At 45.1% G+C, this 22,940-nt stretch overlaps 1 protein-coding gene across 2 annotated transcripts in view; it reads left to right on the top strand.

The window, feature by feature from the left end:
- Card11 (caspase recruitment domain family member 11) overlaps nucleotides 1-22,940 on the top strand; it is a 121,341-nt gene that overhangs the window by 70,605 nt on the left and 27,796 nt on the right. For both annotated transcript variants that reach the window (XM_051205226.1, XM_051205227.1), the window contains exons 3-7: nucleotides 11,936-12,148; nucleotides 15,679-15,816; nucleotides 17,184-17,509; nucleotides 20,806-20,985; nucleotides 22,354-22,506. In XM_051205226.1, the coding sequence (XP_051061183.1) occupies nucleotides 11,936-12,148; nucleotides 15,679-15,816; nucleotides 17,184-17,509; nucleotides 20,806-20,985; nucleotides 22,354-22,506 (1,010 nt within the window). The remainder of the gene's footprint in view (nucleotides 1-11,935; nucleotides 12,149-15,678; nucleotides 15,817-17,183; nucleotides 17,510-20,805; nucleotides 20,986-22,353; nucleotides 22,507-22,940) is intronic.

Below are 22,940 nucleotides of genomic sequence, written 5' to 3'. Positions count from 1 at the left end.
CTCAGTCGCCTTCCACCTCTTTTTTGAGATGGAATTCTTACTGACCTGAAACTTCACCCCTTAGTCTAGGCTGTCTAGCCTTGGGGTTCCAGGAGTCTTCCTGATTCTGCCTCCCAACATGAGGATTACAGATGTGTGTTTCCATACCCAGATTTTTATAAAGATACTAGGGATCTCAGCTCAGGTCCTCATGCTTGCAAGACAAGCCCTTTACTGACTGAGCTGCCGCCCCAGTTCCCAAGATATGTTTTAAAGACAGGTCACTGTGCAGCCCAGGCTGGCCTCAGACTTGTGATTCTCTGGTCTCTGCCTCCCCAGTGCTAAAATCACAAGTGTACCACCATGCCTGGTTAACATCAGTATTTGAATGGTTATTATAACAATGAGAGAAAGCCACATGATAAAAAAAAAAAACTGTAAATGAAAGAGGCTGGAGGCAGGCAGTGGTGGTGCACCCCGCTAACACCACCACTTAGGAGGCAAGCAGATCTCTGAGTTCAGACAGCTGTGATGGGGTTTGTGTAATGGGAAATGGTCTTCCTGGGATATACTCTTTGGTGAAGATGACCACTGTGGTCTGGGGTTAGACTCAGCTGGAAGCCAGATTCTGTGAAGGTTAAGTCAGGTTTGGCAGAGCCAGGACTCAAGCAGGTTAGACACAAACCATCCACCACCATAGGCTGTAAAAATCCAATCTCTGTACCCAGGGTAGCATGTGAAGGCCAGATGCTTTCAAGAAATGTAACACAGAAACTTAACAAACCTCACTGGGGTGGTCCCAAGTGAAGAGCATGGGCCAGACTCAGTAACAGTATCTAGAGGGGAAAGTAAACTGGAAATTGAGTCTGTGATGTTTGAATCTTTTGAGACTGACCCATAGTCCTTGCCTGTAAACTATTCTGTACATACTAAAAATGTATATATAATATGCACACATGACAACAAATGAAAAAAACCACACTTGCTGTGTCATCAACTGTGATCTAGAGTTGCATCAATGATGGCCTCTGGATACCCTTCCGGGATCACATCTGGCTGGCTCTTCCCCTCAGGAGAAGCCACCATTCTGATGTTTCTCTATTTGGGAGAAGGGAGTATTGAGGATGGAACACAGAATCTCATGCATGTTACAGTAAGTACTCTACCACTGAGTCACACTAGACAGGTGTTCTACCACTGAGCCACACCCCAGCCCCTCACTGGGGGATTCTAGGCAGGTGCTCTACCACCCACAAACCCTTTTTAATTTTTTGAATTTGAGGCATGGTCTCTCTGTGTTGCCAAGGCTCACCCTGAACTGATTGTGTAGCCCAGGCAGGCCTTTCACTTGTGATTTCCCTGCCTCAGACTCCTGCCTAGCAAGGATACCAGACATGACTCACCTGGCATGGCTTAAATGGGATGACTTCTGTGAAGGTTCTAACATGATATCTGGAACACTGTGCCACTTCCGTAGGTTTTGTGATTTCCCTTCTGCAGGCCCCAGTATGCTGCTAGGGCTTAGTCTTGTGGCTTTTTTGTGTCAGTGACTGACTCTCATGTGGAATTCTGAGCCCCTCCAGGGGGAGGAACCATGGCACTCACTGGATCTCACAAGCTGTTGGTCTTTTCTGAGCACCTCTTGACCCATGGTGCCTGAGCCACACGTGACACAGGATGCTAGAGATGTATCAGTTCCCATGACACCACAGGCCTGTGACAACCTTGTCTCTGAGGTCCCCATCATGCCGGCTTAAGGAGGAAGGTTTCGACACAGTCATTTCCTGCATAGCGGACTGCCCTGTCAAGCAGAGAGCCTCAGGGAGCATCTCTGTGGCAATAAGCACCCTGGGAATGAATGGTTTCACACATGCTGTGTCTCTGAAGGGCAGGAAGCCATGCTTCCTAGACTCTCTCCTACTGAGCCCCCAGATGTGAACTCTCAGCGCCTGGCTTGCAGCTCTCTGGACAGCAGGTCTTTGCACAGAGTCACACATTTATTTACTGTCCAGGGCTTTGGGCTGTGCATCACAGAGGGCTGGCTTCACATGGCTCGGGGCAACAAGGCACCCACTCACAGATGAAGGAGCCTTTTCTAACTGGGGACACGACTTCAGGTTGATTAAGTCAGTGTCCTGATTGCCCTGACTTCATCCTTTCTGCTGTGATTAAGTTCCCTGACAGGTACGGGGGTTTGTTTTAGCTCACAGTTTCAGGTTATAGTCCACCATTGGGGGAAGTCAAGGCTGGAACTCAAGGAAGCTGGTTACAGCACATATTCAGTCAAAACACAGACAATGAATGCTGTGTGTTTAATGTTCAGCTTGTGTTCTCTACTCATACATAGTTCAGGACCCCCACACACAACCCCCCAGGGAGTGGTACAGCCCACAGCCAGCTGGGTCTTCCAGGTCAAACAGTCCAATTGAAAAAATTCCCTCACAGGGATCTCTACAGGCCAACCTGTTCTAGACAATCCCTCGCTGAAACTCTCTTCCCCGTGATTCTATCATAGCTAAAACCAACCATAATCGTCAGGGACCATGGAGAAACAGAGCAGGGAAGGATGGACAGAGGTTGGTCATTGGGCACCGAGTTTCTATTAGATGGGGAGCAAGATGTTCTAGCATGCTATCACACAGTTGAATGACTAAAGAGAACTGTTCTGTGTCTCAGAAGACCAATAGAGTGGCTTAGGAGATATTTCAGTGGTTAAAGCATAAACATGAGGATCTGAACTCAGATCCCTAGCACCCATTTAAGTAATAGATAGGTGCTAATGTGGCAGCCCATTTGTAATCCCAGCACTCAGGAAACAGACAAGGGATCCCCTGGAGCAAGCTGGGTAAGCCCTGGGTTCAGAATCTAACATCAATTGGCTCACACATGCAAGTACATGTGCAAATGTATGCAAACACACACATACACACACAAAATACAGTTTGGAAGTCTGTAATGTGCCGTTGTTGTCTAACAATGCATCACATGTGAACTGAATCCTTGATTTCTGTCCACTTCAGTCTAGTTTTGGCTCATCACAGAAAACAGATATTTTACTCAAGAACAAACTCCCACAAAATCAGTAAATCAGTTTAATAGGGTGGCCAGCAAAGGCCTACAGCAAGAACCAGACACTGTGCATGCTGGCCAGAAATGATGAACATCCAAGACTCATAGAGAAAGGACCTAAGTCGTCTATGAGGAGAGGTGACCCCAGGCCCCTGTCTCATGGGACCTGGTGGCTGTCTCCCTGAGGCCTCATTGCACTGACCCTTCCTCTGCTCACTCACCCATACTCTACCCTCATGACTGCAACATCCCTGGGTTTCTGCTTTCCTGTGGTCCAGCTGGAAGCTGTATAATTGCTTCAGAGTCATCTTCTGATTCAGTTTCCTAAACAGAGAGAGAGAGAGAGAGAGAGAGCCTCTCCTTGGCCACATATACAAAACTCGGGGCTTAGAAATTTGTGGGTGCCATCTTCCTTAAGCTGGAGCATGACCAGGGAGATTTATTTGGCATTAACAAGGTGTCAAGGCAGTGACTTTCAGAGAAGACATGGTTGAGTGTAGATATTAAAGAAACAAACCTCACTGGACTTTGTTAACCTTTCACAAATATGAAGAAATGAAATGGCACATCCCTGACTGACCAATGGACTAGAGAAGAAATCTCCAAGTTAGTTGCATCAGTGCATGGGAAAGTTGGTTACATCGGTGAAAACAGAGCCAAGGCAGAACTCCAAGGAAGAACCATAGCTCTGCATGCCTGCACTTGAAGGGAAGACAATCCCAGGTTAGTGAGCAGAAGAAAGAAATGATAAAGAACTGAGACAAATAGATGTGAGATGGACAGGGAATGGAAAATGCCAGTGAACCCTGGAGTTGGGAGTCGGATGGTCGTATTTTGTCGTTGGTTTGGTTTCTGTGTGTGTGTGTGTGTGTGTGTGTGTGTGTGTGTGTGTGTGTGTATGCACAAATGTTTTCAGATGCAAGACCAGGACAGCTTCAGTTATTGTGCTCAAGGGTGCAACCTACCTCCTTTGAGACAGTGTCTCTCACTGAACCTGGAGCTCACCACTTGAGCCCTAGGAATCTTCCTGTCTCCACCTCCCCAGCACTGGGATTACAGCCCACACCTCTGATTTTTGGTGGAATCTGGGAATTGAACTCAGGTCCTCATGCTTGTGCAACAAGCACTTTACCCACTGAGGCATTCCCACCAGCCTTTAGGATGGCTCCCTTGACAAAACTTCAGCTACACTAGAGAAAGAAAGAAAAAAAGAAAGGAAGGAAGGAAGGAAGGAAGGAAAATGACCCTGATTATTAGAATGGGGACTAGAAAGGGTATTGTAGCTGACTTTACAGAGGTAAAAAGAGTTGGGACAATAGCCATAAGAAACTGTCACCAAAAAATCAGGACAACTTGAGGGAGACAGATTCCTAGAATGACACAGATGGCCAGAGCGTATAAACTGACCCATGGCAAGTAAGAAGAGTGATCCCATCAAAATAACAATGAGTCTGGGGAAATGACTCCATCAGGAAAGAATTTGGCACTGCTTATGTGAGGACCTGAGTTTGATACCCAGAAGCTATGTTAAAAAAAAGGGGGGGTCAAGACCAGGCTGGGGAAGCCCACAGAAACAGCTGATCTGAACAAGGGGGAGCTCATGGATCCCAGACTGATAGCTGGGAAACCAGCATTGGACTGACCCAGACCCTCTGAATGTGGGTGTCAGTTAGGAGGTCTGGGCAGCCTATGGGGCCTCTGATAATGGATCAGTATTTATCCCTAGTTTACAAATGGACTTTGGGAGCCCATTCCACATAGATGGATACCCTCTCAGCCTAGACACATGGGGGGGGAGGGCCTAAGCCCTGCTCCAAATGATGTGACAGACTTTGAAGATTCCCCCATGGAAAGCCTCACCCTCCCTGGGGAGCAGAAATGGGATGCGGTAAGGGGTCTGTGGAGGACAGGGGAGTAGGGGGAGAGAGGGAACTGGGATTGACATGTGAAACAAGATTGTTTATAATATAAATTTTAAAACTGAAAAAAAAAAAAGACATGAGGCCCTCTGGTACTTGCTGGCTAATCCAACTCACTTGGAAAGTTCCCAAGCAGTAAGAGACCCTGTCTCAAAATTCAAAGTAAGGTGGATGGTATCTGAGGGACAACACCTAAGGCTGGCCCCTGACTTCCATACATGCACAAACACACACAAGTGACCCCAACACACAAAAAGGGACTTATGCTCACATGTCTTTAGTTGTAAGCTTGGCTGAGCAAGTGAAATTTTAATACTGGGTCTCCAAAAACTCTTCCAAAAAGTTGAACAAGAAAGAATACTTCCTTCCCAGACATTCCTATCAGACTAGAATGACCCTGAACTCAGAACCAGACATCATAGGAAAAGAAAAACCACAGACCCTCAGATGAATAACTCTTATGAATACAAATGCAAATCCTCTTTATTTTAAACCTAGGGAATTGAATCAAGTAGTGTGTGTGTGTGTGAGAGAGAGAGAGAGAGAGAGAGAGAGAGAGAGAGAGAGAGAGAGAGAGAGAGAGACTAAATGGGATTCATCCTTGGGGTGCAGGGTTTAATTAACGTCTGAAAATCAGTTCATGGAACACACCATGCTGATAGAATCTTAAAAGCCACATGATCATCTCAATAGACACAGGAAAGTCTGGTTTAACAAAATCAGAATCGATGAACCATTAATGACAGTAATGATGGTCAACAAAGCAGGAATGTGAGGGAAGTTCCTGAGTCTAATAAATGACATCTATTATGGGAAAAAGAGAGGAAGAGGGAGGGAAAGAGAGAAAATCATGTTATGTGGTAAAGGAGGGATGATTTGCCCCTAAGATCAGGAACAAGACAAGTGTCCATTCTTCTACTTCTGACTACTTGGGTGCTAGGCAGGGCAAATGGGTATGAAGGAGAAATAAAGACAAAAGAGTTGCAGGGGTGGATAGAGGTAGGCTGTTTGCCTAGAATCTCATAGTAAGAGCTGGAGACATGAATCAGCAGTTAAGTACCTGCCTAGAACCCCCCCATGAAGGACTGGGTGCATGATCCAATGGTAGAGCACCTGCCTAGAATCCCCCAGTGAGGGGCTGGGGTATGGCTCAATGGCAGAGCACCTGCCTAGAATTATCCAGTGAGAAACTAGGGGCAAGGCTCAATGGTAGAGTTCTGACCTAGAAAGCTCATGGCCTGGGTTGAATCATCAGCACCACAAAACTATATCCATTAGAGTGTGCATGCATACACACACACACACACACACACACACACACACACACACACACACCTAGATTGGAAAGACCTAAGTAAAAATATATGACATTACATGATCTTATACATAGATAATCTTAAAGCCCCTACTAAGGAATACTCAAAATAATAAATTATTTCAAATGGCATGGGCTTCCTAAAGGCCAGAGCCCCCTGCCACCAGCTGTGCCACTCTGAGGACCATGTCTTTACATACAGATTTTTTAGTGTCATTCAACACCCACACTATAAAATTCCCTGAAAACTATAAAGCATTACTGGGGAAAATTAAAGATTTAAAGTCAACACACGAAAATCAATTGTGTGTTTGTACACCATCGATGAACATTCCTCAAATGAAGTTAAGAAAGTAAAGCCCATTTATAATCATTGGAATAATAAAAGCATGTAGGAATAAATTTAACAAAAGAAATGCAAGATTTACTTGCTGTATTAGTGAGGTTTCTGACATTATAATGAAATTCCCTGATACATGATGCTTTGGAAGTAAAAGCAGGTCACATTCCTGAAGAGTCAAGTCGAAGATCAGATGGCACACTGGTTTTGGCCTCTGGTGAGGACATCCCATCATGATGAAAGAGAATGTCAAGTCAGAAAGGACAGAGAGAGCAGAGAGGAAGACAAGGAGAGAGGGAGAGAGAGAGAGAGAGAGAGAGAGAGAGAGAGAGAGAGAGAGAGAGCAAGGGGAAGAAGGGGAGGGAGCGATTGGTGATTTTCTGAATCCTACACCCATACATCCAAACTGTATCATACACTACCAATTATAAACCATTGCTGAAAAAAAATTGAAGAAGATAATAGATCTAGGGGAAGCCATCCCATGTTTGTGGATCACAAGACTTGATCTTGTTGGACAGCAACAGCCCCCAACTGGCTCTTCATATTCAGTGGGTACACTATCAGAATACCAGCTAGCTTTTTGTGGAAATTGACAAGTGAGGGCCTGGGGAGATGGTTCAGTTCCATGCAAGTCAATTCCCATCACACACATAAAAAGCCAGGCACAGCAGTGAACATCTGTAACATCAGCACTAGGAAGGCAGAGATAGGCGAATACCTGGATCTCACTGGCCAAACACCCTAGCCAAATTGATGAGCTCTGGGTTCACTGAGAGACCCTTCCAAAATCTAATTGGAGAGCAATTGAGAAAGACACCAAACATCAGCTTCAGGTTCCATGTGCACATTCATGCACACATGCGCACATGAGTACATGCACATGCACATACATGCATACACACAACATGCACATCCAAAGAAACTAACTAATGGATCCTAAAATTTTAAGGGGGCACCTAGTAGCCAAAGCCATGTTTAAAAAAAGAAAGAAAGAAAGGATTGGAAAACTCCTATTTTCCAAAGTCAATGCCTACTACAAATCTACGTGAACCTAGATGACATAGTGCTGGCATGAAAATATTGATCAGTGCAATGGTATTAAGATCCTGGGGACAAACACTGGTATTAACCACCTTATTTTCAGAGTATCAGGGTCATTCAGTAGGGAAAGATTAGATTTTTCACCGAATCATTCTTGGTAACTACATATCTATACATGTAGTCATACACATATACTCAAAAATAGAGTTTTTATCTAGAAAAAGGAAGAGGAAGGAGAAGGAAGGAAGGAAGGAAGGAAGGAAGGAAGGAAGGAAGGAAGGAAGGAAGGAAAAATGCAGTTGGATCTTTTTGTGACTTGAATGTGAAGTGCTCCCCTAGGGCTCATGGGTTTAAACATGTGGCTACAGCTAGCAATGCTGTTTGGGAAGGCTGTGTTGATGGAGGAGGTAGGTAGCTGGAGGTGAGTCTTGAGGCTTTATAGTCCAAACTCACTTCCTGTTCATTCTTTCCTTCCTGACTGTGGGATGTATCGTGACCAGCTGCTCCTTCCAATATGCCTCCTCACCATGATGAAATGGTCCCCTCCAGCTATAAGCCAGAACAAATGCTTTCCCCTCAAGTTGATTTTGTCAGAGTATTTATCACAACAGCAGGAACAAGTCCCTACCTCACACCACAAGCAAAGTTTAATGAGATGGATCATAAGCCTTGATAGAAAAGTTAAAATATAAAACTGCAACAAAAAAAATGTAAGTCTTCATTGCTTCACTATTAGACAATGGCTGTTTTATAAATGCTGGCATACAAAGGCAAATGTTCAACAAATTGAACTACATCTAAATTTAAAAGTGATGGGTCGAAGAAGTGGCTCAGCAGGCAAAGGCATGTGCCACCATGCCTGTCAACCTGAGTTCAGTCTCAGAGGCCCACATGGTGGAAATGGAACCAACTCCCCCATGTTGCCTCCTGACCTCCACAATACATGCCCTGGTACACACTTACCCATGTACACACACACACACACACACACACACACACACACACACACAATTAAAGCATATGAAACCAACAGTCTTATACACAGTGAGAATATAATTGACAGAACGAGAGAAAATACTTGCAAGTTAGGTATCTGATGACAGTCTTGCACACTGTCTAGCACCAATGAGAAATGGTGCCCCTTGCCACACTGTGACAGGTCCCCAAAATGTAACACATCCCTTCCTCAGTATGGAAGTGAAGTGTACTTGCTGTGGAAACATAAGAACCTGGGCTGCAATTCCCAGCATGAGTGTAGAAAGCCAGGTGGGGCTGTGCTGCGGAGTTAGAAACAGCAAGGTCATTGGGGCTTGGGAACCACCAGTCTACCTCCAGGGTCAGTGAAGGACCTTGTCTCAGAGCAATAGAGCAGGGAGTGACAAAGTGGAACACCCAGTTCTCAGTGCTACTCAAAGGAATAAAAAACATATATCCACACAAAACCCCGTCCGTGCATGTCCCAAGCAGCCTTGTTCATCAAATTACCTAAGAAGGTAGAAAGAACTCAAACATCCATCGGTGCATGAAGAGCTAAACAAACTGTCAGTCAACACAGGGAACAGTCATTTGACAGTGCATGTGTGTTCACCTGTGTGGGGTGTACCTGTGTGCGCTCTAGTGTCATCTTCAGGTTCTGTCTACCATGGGATTTTGAGACAGGGTCTCTCACTGGGCTGGAACCCACTAAGTAGTCAAGGCCAGCTGTCCAGGACTCATTGTCTTTGCCACCTCAGAGCTGGGATTGCAGGTGTGCACTACTATGCCCAGTTTTTTTTTTTTTTTTTTTTTTTTTTTTTTTTTTTTTTTAATGCCAGTTCTAGAAATCAAACTCAGAGTCTCCTTTGACTCCCCAGTCTTGATTGACAGTTTTGGAGAAAGTGCTTACACGATGTCCTAAGCAAAAGAACCAAGTCACAGAAGGCTGGAAATCCTCTGATTCTGTTATATAGAAAAGGCAATTTTGTATGTGTTGACAGTTTTAATTACCAACACAGTGTAGAATAGAGTCATACCTTAGAATAGAGTCTCAGTGAGGGAGTGTCCAGATCAGCTTGACCTGTGGGCGTGTCTAGAGGCAAGGTGCTTAGATTACATTAATTGCTGTGAATCATTCCCTGGGCTTGGGTTTTGAAATGCCTTAGAGCAGAGAAAATGAGCTGAGCCCTTCCATGCATGCATTCGTTTCTCTCTGCTCTCAACTATGTGTGTGGTATGACCAGCTGCTTCAACTCCCTGCTTTGTCTTCCCTGCAATGATGGACTGTGAGCTGGAATCCTGAGCTAACATTAACCCTGTCTTCCCTAAGTTGTTATCTTTTTAGAGTATTTTATCACAGCCAGAGAAACAAAACTGGCTTCAACAAAACTGGGGCGCCGTGGAAACAGAAAGTACATTAGTTGTTGCCAGCAGCTGGAGACGTAGGTGTTGGAGGGAAATGAATGGCTAGGGTTTCTTTTTGAAATAAATGAAAATGTTTTCAATTGATTGTGGTGACTGTCTCAGTTTGTGAACCATTGAACTGTACACATTAAAAAGATGAATCACATGGCACATGAAATATGGCCCAATAAAGAACGCTGTTTTGAAAGGAAGGGAGGGAGCCAGGGAGGAAAGAAGGAGGTGGGGAGGGCAGATTGATACTTGCTTCAAATGGTAGAAATTTGAAAATAGTGTTAAAAAAAAAATATGTCCACAAAAGATTGCATATTTTGAATCTGTGCATAGGCAAAACCACTGACAGAAAGCAGTTTTTTCACAGAAAGTGATTGCAGATGAGGACAGTTTAGAAATCAAGAGTGGCTGCTAATTGGAACTGGGGAGGTAATCCAGTGGAGAGTGATTGCTGCATAAATAAAAGGACCTGGATTCAGACTCTGCACCCATGTAAAAAGCCAGGCAGGATGCTCACTCCTGTAACCCTGGTGAATAGGGGTTTGATGGATGTCAGCCCAGTCCCAGGTCGTGAGAGACCCTGTCTCAGGCCCAGTGAGAGACCCTGTCTCAGGCCCAGTGAGAGACCCTGTCTCAGACCCAGTGAGAGACCCTGTCTCAGACCCAGTGAGAGACCCTGTCTCAGGCCCAGTGAGAGACCCTGTCTCAGGCCCAGTGAGAGACCCTGTCTCAGACCCAGTGAGAGACCCTGTCTCAGACCTAGTGAGAGACCCTGTCTCAGGCCCAGTGAGAGACCCTGTCTCAGGCCCAGTAAGAGACCCTGTCTCAAAGGAGTAAAGAAGAGATGATCAGGACACCTAATTTCTGCAGCTTCCATTTGTGCACACAGGAGCACATACCCACATACATGCATGTGCACATGCATGATGCATGCATAAACACACACACACACACACAAAACTGAGTAATATTCCAAAGAAATATTTTCTTCAAAAGAGTATCCACTAATAGATAAAAGGTTTCTTTCAGAAAAGACAAAAGTATCCTAAAAATATTAGGCCACTGTGATAAATGAACAACATCATAGTATGCTTAAAAGGATTTATATTGGAGACAGAGCTCAGTGGCTAAGGGCACTTACTGCTCTTGCAGAGGACCCAGATTCAGTTCTGAGCACCAAACCCAGCAGTTCACAACCACCTGTAATTCCAGGTCCAGGGAATCTGACAGCCTTTTCTAGCCTTCATGAGCATCTACACATCATACAAGGTGCACAAACTCTCACAGGCACACATAAATACATAGTTTAAGTCATATTAAAGTGAAAATTTTTACAGTGTTTAAGTTATATCTCATTAGAGCTACATTTAAAAGATGAACTAATTAGATCTATATATACCCACCTAAATAAACCTGAAAAATATAGAAGGAAGAAAGCTATATCAAAAGAGATACAGATGGTATGGTATTGTTTGGGCAGAATTTGAAAGCAAATGATATTATATAAATATTGTATGGAGAAAGATATATTCTTAGGAAGATGAAACCTGCATAGGAAGAGCACACCCCAACAACAGGACTTTCCATCGCTCCCTCTGAACTATCCTTTAATAATGCTACAGCTCATCTTTCTATTGTTTAGTGTTTAGTATATAAGAAAATTTATACTTGTATTTATGTCCCCATCCCCTTCTCCCTTGGATAAAAGGCAGTATGTTCTACTCATTTTTCTGTGCTATACTTTTTTTTTTTTTTTTTTTTTTTTTTTTTTTTTTGAGCCTGGCAATATATTCCAGCCATCACTCCACTCCCAAGTGTTTTATGGCATTGTTCCTTAGAGGCTGTTTTATTAACCTTGTTGGGGTTTATACCTCACAGGAGGAGGGCCAGCTATGGATGACTACATGGAGACGCTGAAGGATGAAGAGGATGCCCTGTGGGAGAATGTAGAATGCAACCGGCACATGCTGAGCCGATACATCAATCCTGCCAAGCTCACCCCCTACCTGCGCCAGTGCAAGGTCATAGATGAGCAAGACGAAGATGAGGTGCTCAATGCGCCCATGCTTCCATCCAAAATCAACCGCGCAGGTAAGAGTGGAAAGGAAGATGAGTGTGCCACACATGGCCAGTCACGGGACTGCTTCTGATTTAGCTGGACTAAGGTGGGGCTCATCTAGACATGGAGTTCCATTCCAGGGTACAGAGATGTTGTGTTACTCCACTTTTCCCAGTGAGGTTTGAATGAATGTCTACCCACCCCAGCTAGGAACCAATGACAGACCAAGGATTCAGCTCCACCCAAGTCTGTCTGAGGGAACCAATGAGTTACTTATCAAGGTACTTGCAGGAGCATGGGTGAGGAGTTACATGAGCACGGATGGTATTACTTACAGAATGTAGATGAAGGGTCATTAGAAGAGCATGGAAGTCCTTTCGAGAGTATGGGTGAGTGGTTGCTTTTGTGGGAAAATGTGTCCTTACAGTGTGAGGGTTTCCTCACAGGAGCCCGATTGAGGGGCTCCCCACAGGAGCCTGGGTAACAGGTCCCTCACAGGGGCATAGGTGACTCTGGAAGCATCAGCACAGAAGTTCCGCCCCAACATGATCACAGACTCTCCAAACCTGCATCCCTGAGCTTTCTGTACAACTTGCAGGCAGCTCCAATGAAGAATTTCCTCCCCTCAGCAATTGCCACTGCCTATGAAACATCTGGGAAAGGGCTGGAAAAAATCCCCTGAACTTCATGAGGCCTAAGTCTTGACACTTGCCTGAGCATCCCTGGTCGTCCCTCCAGGTTGGAATGTTATACCTAGAGGAAACAACATGAGTAGACCACTCCATGCACTGTCTAAGTTTGGTGTGTGCAGAACTCAAAATCAATGAATTTAAAGGGAGGGTACATATTTTACTTTTACAAGCCTACCCTGACATTTAGCATTGTCTTACATTATGAGTGTTGGCAGGCAACAGATCACACTGCTGATTAGCAACACCTGTGACTTTGTCAATAGTAAAAAACAACAGGGAGGTCTGTATCATATCACAGTTCTGCAGATGCCCTCGGGTGTGTTTTCACTCATCCCAGTCATTAGACCTGTCAGAAGAACTTGTTGTTTAATGCATTAATAAAGGAAGTCATTAAGTACCAAATCACAAACTCCCTTAATATTTGAGAGCTGTATTTTATTATACTTGGGTTCCTCTGTGATCTGATGTATGTAATGTTTTAAAATGCTATTTTGCTGAGAGATGAAGCTATGGGGTTGATCACCTGCCTAGAATCCCCCAGTGAGGGGCTGAGGGTGTGGTTCAATGGTAGAGTGCCTAGTATGCACAAGGCCCTGGTTTCCATCTCCAGCTTCACAAAAATATATATTATATTCTGTTCTGAGAAGAAATTCACAGGCTTTCTAGTGGTTCATAACACTTGCTCAACTTTATTGTACTTTTTCATGCATCCATGTTTGTGTGCTCATCTCTGTATTGGGCACAGGGTCACACTACACAATGTTTTTTCTTTCTGTGGACCACAGTTGGAAGGGTTTGGAAATCCCCATCCCACAGCAGGGCTGATGACAAGTGGTCGGCAAGCCTCCACCGCCTCTTGTATCCATGGAAGCCAGCCTTAATTAAGCACAGCATGTTTTCCCACTGAGTTTGGATGCCACTTTGGAATCCTTTTCAATACAGTGCTCCAGGCAGCCTCAACCAAACAGTCAAGACTGACACACAATGAAATTGATCCTTTCTGTTCTAGGAAAACGGTGGAGTGTTAGGAACCTCAAGGGAAGTGATATCTGAAAATATTTAAAGAAAGATGATGATGTATAAACAGTAAGAGAAATCAGTAGTGTCTTCTCCCTTGTTTTTTGTTGATACAACAAAAACCTGAAGTAGGGGAGTTTATAAAGAAAAAAAAAGTGTGTTAAACTCAGTTTTGGCTCAGCTCTGGTGAAAGACTTCCTATTCATGTTGTATGATAGCAGGGACATATGGTTGGGGAAAGGATGACATCACCAGGACACCAGAGGGACTTTTCAGGAGCATAGCCCTGAATGACTTTAGGATCCCACACACACACACACACACACACACACACACACACACACACACACACACACACATTTTAAAGGTCCCAACACTAAGTGTCTTCTCTAGAATTCAGGACCAAGCTCCTAACACATAAACCTCTGGGAGGACAAAATAGAATTCAAACCACAGCAAGTGGGATGGATGCTGGAAACTGCTGGAAGGATTCCACATAAAACTATCTCTAGGATGTGCAAGATTCCCAAAGAACAGATCTGTGCCCCTTTCCTATGACTTTCCGAGCCTTGCAGATGTATTGGTTACCTTTTGTTGTTATAACAAAATACCTGACAAGAGGCAACTTAAGGGAGAGAAAGGTTTGTTTTGGCTCATAGTCAGAGGTGACTTGGTCCATCATGACTGGTCACATTGCATCTACACACAGGAAGCTGAGCATAAACAGGAAATGGGGCTATGAAACCTCAAGGCCTTCCTCCAGTGACTGTCTTCCTCCAGCAAGACTCCACCTCTTAAAGGTTCCAAAACTTTCCCAAACAGTGCTACCAGCTAGGGACCAAATGTTCAAATATGGGAGCCTTTGAAAGACATCTCATATTCAAACCATAGCTTGCAAATATTTGTCTTCCTGCTCTGAATCCTAGGGAGCCAGGCCACTGTTATACCATAGACTCCCAATCTTCTCCAATCACAGGAGAACGGGTGCCAGAATGCTTAGGTGTTGTGTTCCACTTTGTGCGGTTTGTTTTTTGTTGTCTTTTTGTGGTACTTGAAGATCAAAATCAGGGTCTTGCATATGTAACGCAATTGCTCTACCACTGAGCTACATCCCCAGGCCTTTCATGGTTCATTTATATGGCTCATGGTTCATAGCACTAGTAGATTGGGAATATCTTTGAAACTGCTGGTTTATGGCTCTCTCTGGCAATAAAGCCATCTATCCAGGTTTTATCAATTTATTGACACACTGAACATTCATGGACTCTGCCAAGAGCCTGGCTCTTTGATTCGCATTGTCCAGACTCCATGCTATGACTCAAGAATGAGAGAATTTGATGAGACTTTGGGTGTGGAGACTTTGGGTGTGCTCTAATGATAGTGCTGGGGAGGTAGAGGCAGGCTGACACTCACTAGCCAAACAGTCTAGCTTGGCACCCTGTAGGCCAGCAAAAGGCCCTGAATCAAAAGTAGGGAGTGTCTGAGAGAGTTATAGCCCCCCTATCATATGTTAGCACCACTTGAATCCCTCTATATAGGAAGTTTATATGACACACACAGCCCACGGCTCAGGGATCATTAAGAAAGAGGAAGCAGAAAGAATGTAAGAGCCAGAGGTAGACACTGTCTGAAAGAAAAAAAACAAAACAGTATTTGTCAGACATGACAGGGACGTTGTACCTTCAATTCACAGTAGCTATGACTGCATGTATAAGACCCAAACAAGATAAAGCCAGCCAAAATATCAGCCTAGGTAGGAGAAGTTATCATGAAGTCTCACCACTAGCTGAGGAACTATTGGCATCGAATCCAATACATTCTCACAGTTTGGACTGACCTCACCACCCCCACAGGCCGATTGTTGGACATTCTTCACACCAAGGGACAAAGGGGCTATGTGGTCTTCCTGGAGAGTCTGGAGTTCTACTACCCAGAACTTTACAAGCTGGTGACAGGAAAGGAGCCCACCCGGAGGTTCTCCACCATTGTGGGTAAGTGGCTTTGCTACTAGGGACATGGGGACTCTAGCAGAATGGTGTGTGTGTGTGTGTGTGTGTGTGTGTGTGTGTGTGTGTGTGTGTGTGTGTGTGTTCCTCAGAGGGATAGTGACATGATGGACTCCTGGACTGTCCATCACTTACTTTGACTGATAACAGGAGATAGGTGATGGGCACAAACTGAAGCAAGGGTTAAGAGAAGTGGATGCTCATGAATCACCCCTCCAAACAGTGCGGCAGTCATGGCCAAGTTCATTCTACCCGTGGAATCTTCCCTCCTACAAGGTCTTGAATCGGTTTACTCTCTACCTGGTGTCCAGACCCCAAGATCCCATCAGCTCCCTTTACCCATCCAACACTTGCTGTGGTGGTCTTGTCACATTTATCAGCCCAGACACAAGGCACAGGCCGTTAATGTGATCACAAGGTCCCCATATGCTACATGCTCCAATTCTTCCAGCATATTCTCTGCCCCACCTCTCCCTTCTTCCCTCCGTCTCTTTCTAAAATTGTTCCTCTGTCCCTCCAAAACTCAACCTTTACCTCCCCACATGACACGCTCATGATCACCATGCCTATACTGTGTGGGATACTCATGCCTATATTGTTGTCATCATTTGATTTTTTTTAACATCTGTCTTTCTTATTGTACAGTAAAGTCTATTACAGCCAAAGCCTGTTTGGCCCACGTTGAACCCCCACTGCCTAGCAGGAATTAAGAGTTCAGTAAATACTGCTAACCAGGCCTGATAGTTCAGGCTTATAATCCCAGATACTTGAGAGGCTGAGATAGGCAAATTCAAGGTGAAGGCCAGCCTGGATGACTCAGTGACACTTTAATCTCCAAAATGTTATAAAGCACTGGAGTTATAGCTAAGTGCTATAGTTTGATTCCCCAGCATTGCAATAAATAAAATGTTGGCAGCTGTATTAGTTACTTTTTTTTTTTGTTCCTGTAGCAAAATACTAAAGCAATTTAAAGAAGGAAGGTTTCTTCCTTGAGGGTACAAGTCCATCATGGTGAGGGTATGGTGGCAGGAGCATGAGGCGGCCAATCATATGGTATCTGCAGTCAGGAAGCAGAAAGAGATGGATGCAGGTGCTCAGCTCTCTTTCTGCTTTCTATTCAATCTGGGGCCCCAGCCTGAGAGATGGTGCAGCCTCCAGTTAGGGTAGGTCTTCCCTCCTCGGTTAACCTCGTCTAGATAATCCCCCACAGATGTGCCCAGTGGTTTGCCACCCAGGTGATTCTAGATCCCCCTCCGATTGGCAATGGAGACCATCACAGTGAGTGTATGAGTGAGTGACACCATCCCTGCCTCATGCATGCCTCAGGCCTGACTGAGTATGCCTCTCCACAGTGGAGGAGGGCCATGAGGGCCTCACACACTTCCTGATGAATGAGGTCATCAAACTGCAGCAGCAGGTGAAAGCCAAGGACCTTCAGCGCTGTGAGCTGCTGGCCAAGTCCAGGCAGCTGGAGGATGAGAAGAAGCAGCTGACCCTGACTCGAGTGGAGCTGCTCACCTTCCAGGAGCGGTACTACAAGATGAAGGAAGAACGGGACAGCTACAATGATGAGCTGGTTAAGGTCAAGGATGACAACTACAACTTAGCCATGCGCTATGCGCAGCTCAGTGAGGAGAAAAACATGGCAGTGATGAGGAGCCGTGACCTCCAACTTGAGGTGAGGACACCCGTGCTCCAGCTGAACCGAGGGTAGGGGAAAGAAATGTCCCTAGGGCTCAAGACCCCTAAAGGGCCATGTGCAGACGTGCCCCACAGCCCTCCCCCAGCTTTGTGTCCAAGACAAGCGAGGGGAGACGGAGGGTGTAGGACGCAGGCTCTTAGGCTCTAGAGCCGCCTACACCAGTGTATTTCAAGCCAATGGGCCTTAGAAGCTTAGTCTTCCACCTAGATACACCCAGGGTGATGGGCCTATGTATACCCTGAATATCTTCAGGCTCATGCATAAAAGCTCACAGGAAGTTATGGAACCTAGATCTACATTGAACATGTGCAGATACGGGCACACAGACCCTGTGCCAGAAAAGATGAGGACATGTTGTAGACTAGGGGCTAAAGGCATGTGAAGGGACATAGGACATCCAGGGATGCATATTGTGATGCTTACAAAACTTAATAAGATGGGTAGCACCTGTCAGGTGGGTGTAAACTCTGGAGAGCCTGTATTCGCAGAGCTCAGCATGCTTCCTGGCACATGAGGTAATCAGGATGTTTATCAGGGAAAAAAACACCGGCCAAATGAATTTACCTCCTAAGTGGAAAAGACTTAAGATTTGCTTCATTTCAATTTTTTGTTTATCTGTTTGTTTTTTGTTTTCCTGAGACAGGGTTTTGCTATATAGCCCAGTCTGGCCTTGAACCTCCATTCCTCCTGCCTCAACCTCACAAATTCTGGGATTACAGGCATGTCCTCATCTTCCCTTTGATTTATTGAAACACACATATTCCTAGCTGTGTTCCAGGAGTATGAGCCTTAAAAATAATATGCCTTCATGGAACGCCAGGATAAGCCACCTGATTGTTTGAAATGCATCAAGAATAGAAAGAAGATAAGCCATGCATAGCAGTTTAGACCTGTAATCCCAGCGCTCAGGAAGTTGAGGCAGGAGGGTCACAAGTTTCCATGCCAGCTCAGCCCATGCTACATAACGAAAGAGCAAGACCCTGTCTAAAAACAAAAAGGAGGATGAAGAATGAGGAGTGAGGGATGCTGGTTATCACTCCCCCAAAGTTGCAGGGAGCACCATGGGAAATTGGACAGAAAGAATGGAAAAACAGAGAAAGGGGTGGAGTGTTGTAGAACTCTGTCTTCCAGACATTACTTGGCCATTACACTCTTGAACTCCCAGTAGTTGTGGTTAAATGCACAAGATTGGGTCCAATATGCCCCAGTCCTCCTTAAGGAGCTATAAACAGTCCATGGTTTCTGAGGGAGGGGAAGGTATTTCCTTCAACAGTGTAGCCAATAATAAGGTGTCTATATTCCTGTCAATAACCCTTTGCCTCTTCCCCTATAAAAACAACCCTAATGAAACTCACTCTGCCCCCCTTCAAAGGGGGAAGCCTAGTTGGGAAGAGGAAGGGATCAACACGAGTAGGAGGGGACAAGAGAGGTTAATAGGGTGAAAAGGATAAAAATAAGTAAGTAAGTAAATAAATAATAAAGGGTATACATGCACGAAAATGTCAGAATGAAACCCATTGCCATGTATAATTAATACATGTAACAAATATTTTTTTAAAAAAATAAGAGAGTAAGGAAGCAAGGCATGCAAGTCAGAAATGGGGGGGGGGGCACAGACCAAATAGGTGACCTCTTGGCTCTTTCTGTCTTCTTAAATGGCTGTAGAAACAGTGAGCCTGGAGCCAAATGAGCAAATGGCACAAAGGGAGGAGGAGATATGATGTGGGTCCAGATCACAGGGGCACGGTAAGAACTCTGGGATTTATTCTCCCAGTGATGGGAAGCCACTGACGGATTGCGAGCTGGGACATGACAGCTGATTTATGGCTCTGGAGGCTTGCTCTGGCTGCCGGGTAGAAAGCAGATTCTTGGGATATTTATTAAGCACCTGCCACGAGTAAGACACTATGCTAAGCACTGCAGGGGGATACAGGGATAAATAACCTGAGCTCTGCTCAGGTCACGTACAATTTAATGAAGTAGACTGGTCAGTAAACAAGCAGTGAGAATTCAAGTGGATTGAGTCTTCATTTCAGTTAAGATCATGAAGCTGGGCATGGAGGGTGCATGATTACACTCCCAACACTAGGGAGAATGAGGCAAGAGAATCACAAGTTCAAGGCCAGCACTAGCTATATAACAAGACTGAGGCCAGTCTTGGTTACACAACAAGACTTTGCGTAGGAAAATAAGGGAAGGCTGGAGAGATGCCTTAGCAGTTAGGAGCACTTGATGCTCTTCCAGGGGAACCAGGTTCAGCTCCCTGCATCCTCACGACAGCTCACAGTCATCTGCAACTCCACTTTCAGGATGTCTGATGCCCTCATCTGGCCTTTGTGAGCACAAAAATGTGGTGCAGACAAAACACTCATTCCCATAGAATAAATAATCTTTTTAGAATGTTCTATATTTCAGAGTTCAGATTTTCACTTCTGACTTTATGGCCTTGTTGGCTATGGCCTCGGGATTGCAGGCTGTTTGTTGACTTGTTTGTCCTTGGGCTTGGTTTGTTTTTTTTTTGTTTGTTTGTTTGTTTTTCATTTGTACAAGATGATATTGGAAATGGTATCTGTGCTCTAGGATTGTTGAGATAACACCATCAATCTTTAGCGTGTCTCACACATGTGTGAGACTGGAAGTCAGGACCAACCTGAACTTCAAAGATGCTGAATAGGAATTGATTTTGTGAATAAAGAAGAGGCCTCTAGGCTGTCTACTTGGGATTTGGAAAAATCAGCTTGTAGCAGAGACTTAGAAGTTTCTTTACTAGAACTTTATTTTAAATTATGCTCCAATAGATGAATGGATGAATGGATGGTAGCAATATAAATGGATAAACAGATGAATTGATGGATGGATGGACAAATGATGGATGGATGGATGGACAGATGGATGTTAGTGATATTAGGGGTTGCATGTGTTGGGGAATACATATGCAAGTATGGATGTATGAATTTGAAGACCACAGGACAGGTTTTTTCAGACACCACTCACCTTGTATTTTGAGATGGGACTTTCACTGGCCTATACCTCACCTAGTAGGCTAGGCTGGCTGGTAGTGATCCCAGAGCTCTGCCTGTCTTTCTACCTTCTCAGCACTTGGATTACAGGCATGTACCACCTTGTCCAGTTTTTTATGTGGGCCCTAGGAATCCAAACTCAAGTCCTGATGCTCAGATGGCAAGTACTTCACCAACCGAGCAATTTCCTCGCCCTCTTCCCAACATCTCTTGCCAGCTGTCCCACCCCTCTGCTAACATGGATATTTTTAGATTGACCAACTCAAGCATCGATTGAACAAGATGGAGGAGGAATGTAAGCTGGAGAGAAATCAGTCCTTGAAGCTCAAGAATGACATTGAGAACCGGCCAAAGAAGGAGCAGGTCCTGGAACTGGAACGGGAGAACGAGATGCTGAAGACCAAGATCCAGGAGCTGCAGTCCATCATCCAGGTGAGAAACAACATTCTTATGTAGGTGAGGGGGAGGTGGGGAAGGGTGGGTGTGGCGGGGAGCACCTGCTAGAGGATGATTGACAAGTCCCAGCTTACCAGCTACAGTGTCCCAGGCAATGCATGTCAGCTTGGAACTGCACATTCTCCCAATGTAAAGTAGAAGTGACTCCAACCCCTCTTGGCGGGAGCTTGACATTATATAAAAGGTATTTTTGTTTGGTTGGGCTTTGGGCTTTTGTTGTTTTAGGAAAAAAAGATAAGGTGTTTGTTTTTTGTTTTGGTGTGGTTTTGGCTTTGGTTTTGTCAGACCTAGTTGTGCAGTTCTATCATCCCAGGTACTTGGGAGGCTGAGGCTAGAGTATTGCAAGATTGAGGCCTCCCTAGTATAACAGAGTGAATTCGAGGGCAGCCAGGGCAACTTAGTGAGATGTCTAAAATTTTAAATGTTTAAAGAGGAGTAATGATATAGTTCAGTGTTAGAACATCTACTTAGAACACCCCAGTGAGGACTGGAGTGTGGTTCAGTGGTAGAGTACCTGCCTAGAATCCTCCAGTAAGGGGCTGGGGTGTAGCTCAGAGATAGAGCAACTGCCTATAATTCCCCAGTGAGGGGCTGGGTCATGGCTCAGTGGTAGAGCACCTGACTCAGATGCCCAATGCCCTGGGTTCAATCCCCAGTACTGTTGGCAATGCCTTGAATATTCTAGGCAAAGTCTCTATCACTGAACTCCATCCTCAGCCCTTATTATAGGTGATAATAAAAAAAAAAAGACAAATGAGAATATCATCCACATGGAAACCATAGCTCTGGGAGAAGAGAATATTCTGGAAACCTTAGAGATCCCTGAACACTCTACTGAATGTGCTCCAACCTCAAGGCGTCCCACATTTATCACTCGAAAAGGTGTGGGTACAGAAGGAGATTATCACTGAGGGTCAATGCTTCAAAACATATATGAAAGGGAAGAAAACACATCTCCATCCTTCTAGAATGATCCCCCACACCTGCCTGGGGCTCGGGGCTCTTGGAGCAGAGACTGAGTCCCAGATTAGCAGGATCTGGTTAGTTGAGATTTCAGAGGGATAGCCGAATGCAGAGGTGGCCCCCTTTCTTGTCCCCTCTGAAGTATCTTGAGGAGCCACAGATGTTTCTCTGGGATCCAGTAAGAACTGGGATAGAACAATGGGCTGGGGACTCCCTGCTTCTTTACAGATAATAAACTCAAAAAATGATAATAAACTGCCAAAAAGACCCAAGACAATCCCCTGCTGCATCTGCTTCATGCCACAAAACCTTGGGGCTGCCTGGGACTAGCCCTTTTGTTCTCCTCCTTCTGTACTCACCTCTGTCCCCAATACCATCCAGGCTGGAAAGCGCAGTCTGCCTGACTCAGACAAGGCCATCTTGGACATCCTGGAGCATGACCGGAAGGAGGCGCTAGAGGACCGGCAGGAACTGGTCAACAAAATTTACAACCTGCAAGAGGAAGTTCGCCAGGCGGAGGAACTGCGGGACAAGGTGGGAACACCATAGAAGCCAGGTCATTCCCTGGTAGCATGCATAGACACATGTTAGCAGGAATCTCTGATATCAAACCCTGGTCTGAATTGCCATCCAGCATCCCAACATCCACCCCCATTGTAGTTTGTAAATGATGAGTGTTAATGAAGTCTCCACCTTTCCCCTTGCCTGTCCAATCCGCCACCAAGGATGTATCTCCGTGGTCCATCCCTCAACAATCCACTGGTGATTGGCCAGCCTCCTCCTATAGTCAGTCCCTCTTGATCAGATAACTGGCCATCAAGACCAACTAACACACCAAATCAGGGAGGGGATAAGCCAGCTGCAGGCACTAAGCAAATAGTCATTGGACTGGGGAAATGACTCAGACTGTAAAGTGCAACCATAAGAATTTAGATTCCTGGCATCCATTTCTAAAGCCAGGCATCCTA

The sequence above is a fragment of the Phodopus roborovskii genome, unplaced genomic scaffold (assembly GCF_943737965.1).
Source record: "Phodopus roborovskii unplaced genomic scaffold, PHOROB, whole genome shotgun sequence".
Classification (NCBI taxonomy): Eukaryota; Metazoa; Chordata; class Mammalia; order Rodentia; family Cricetidae; genus Phodopus; species Phodopus roborovskii.
The sequence above is the reverse complement of the archived record's forward strand: the minus strand, read 5'-3'. Positions and strand labels throughout refer to the sequence as shown.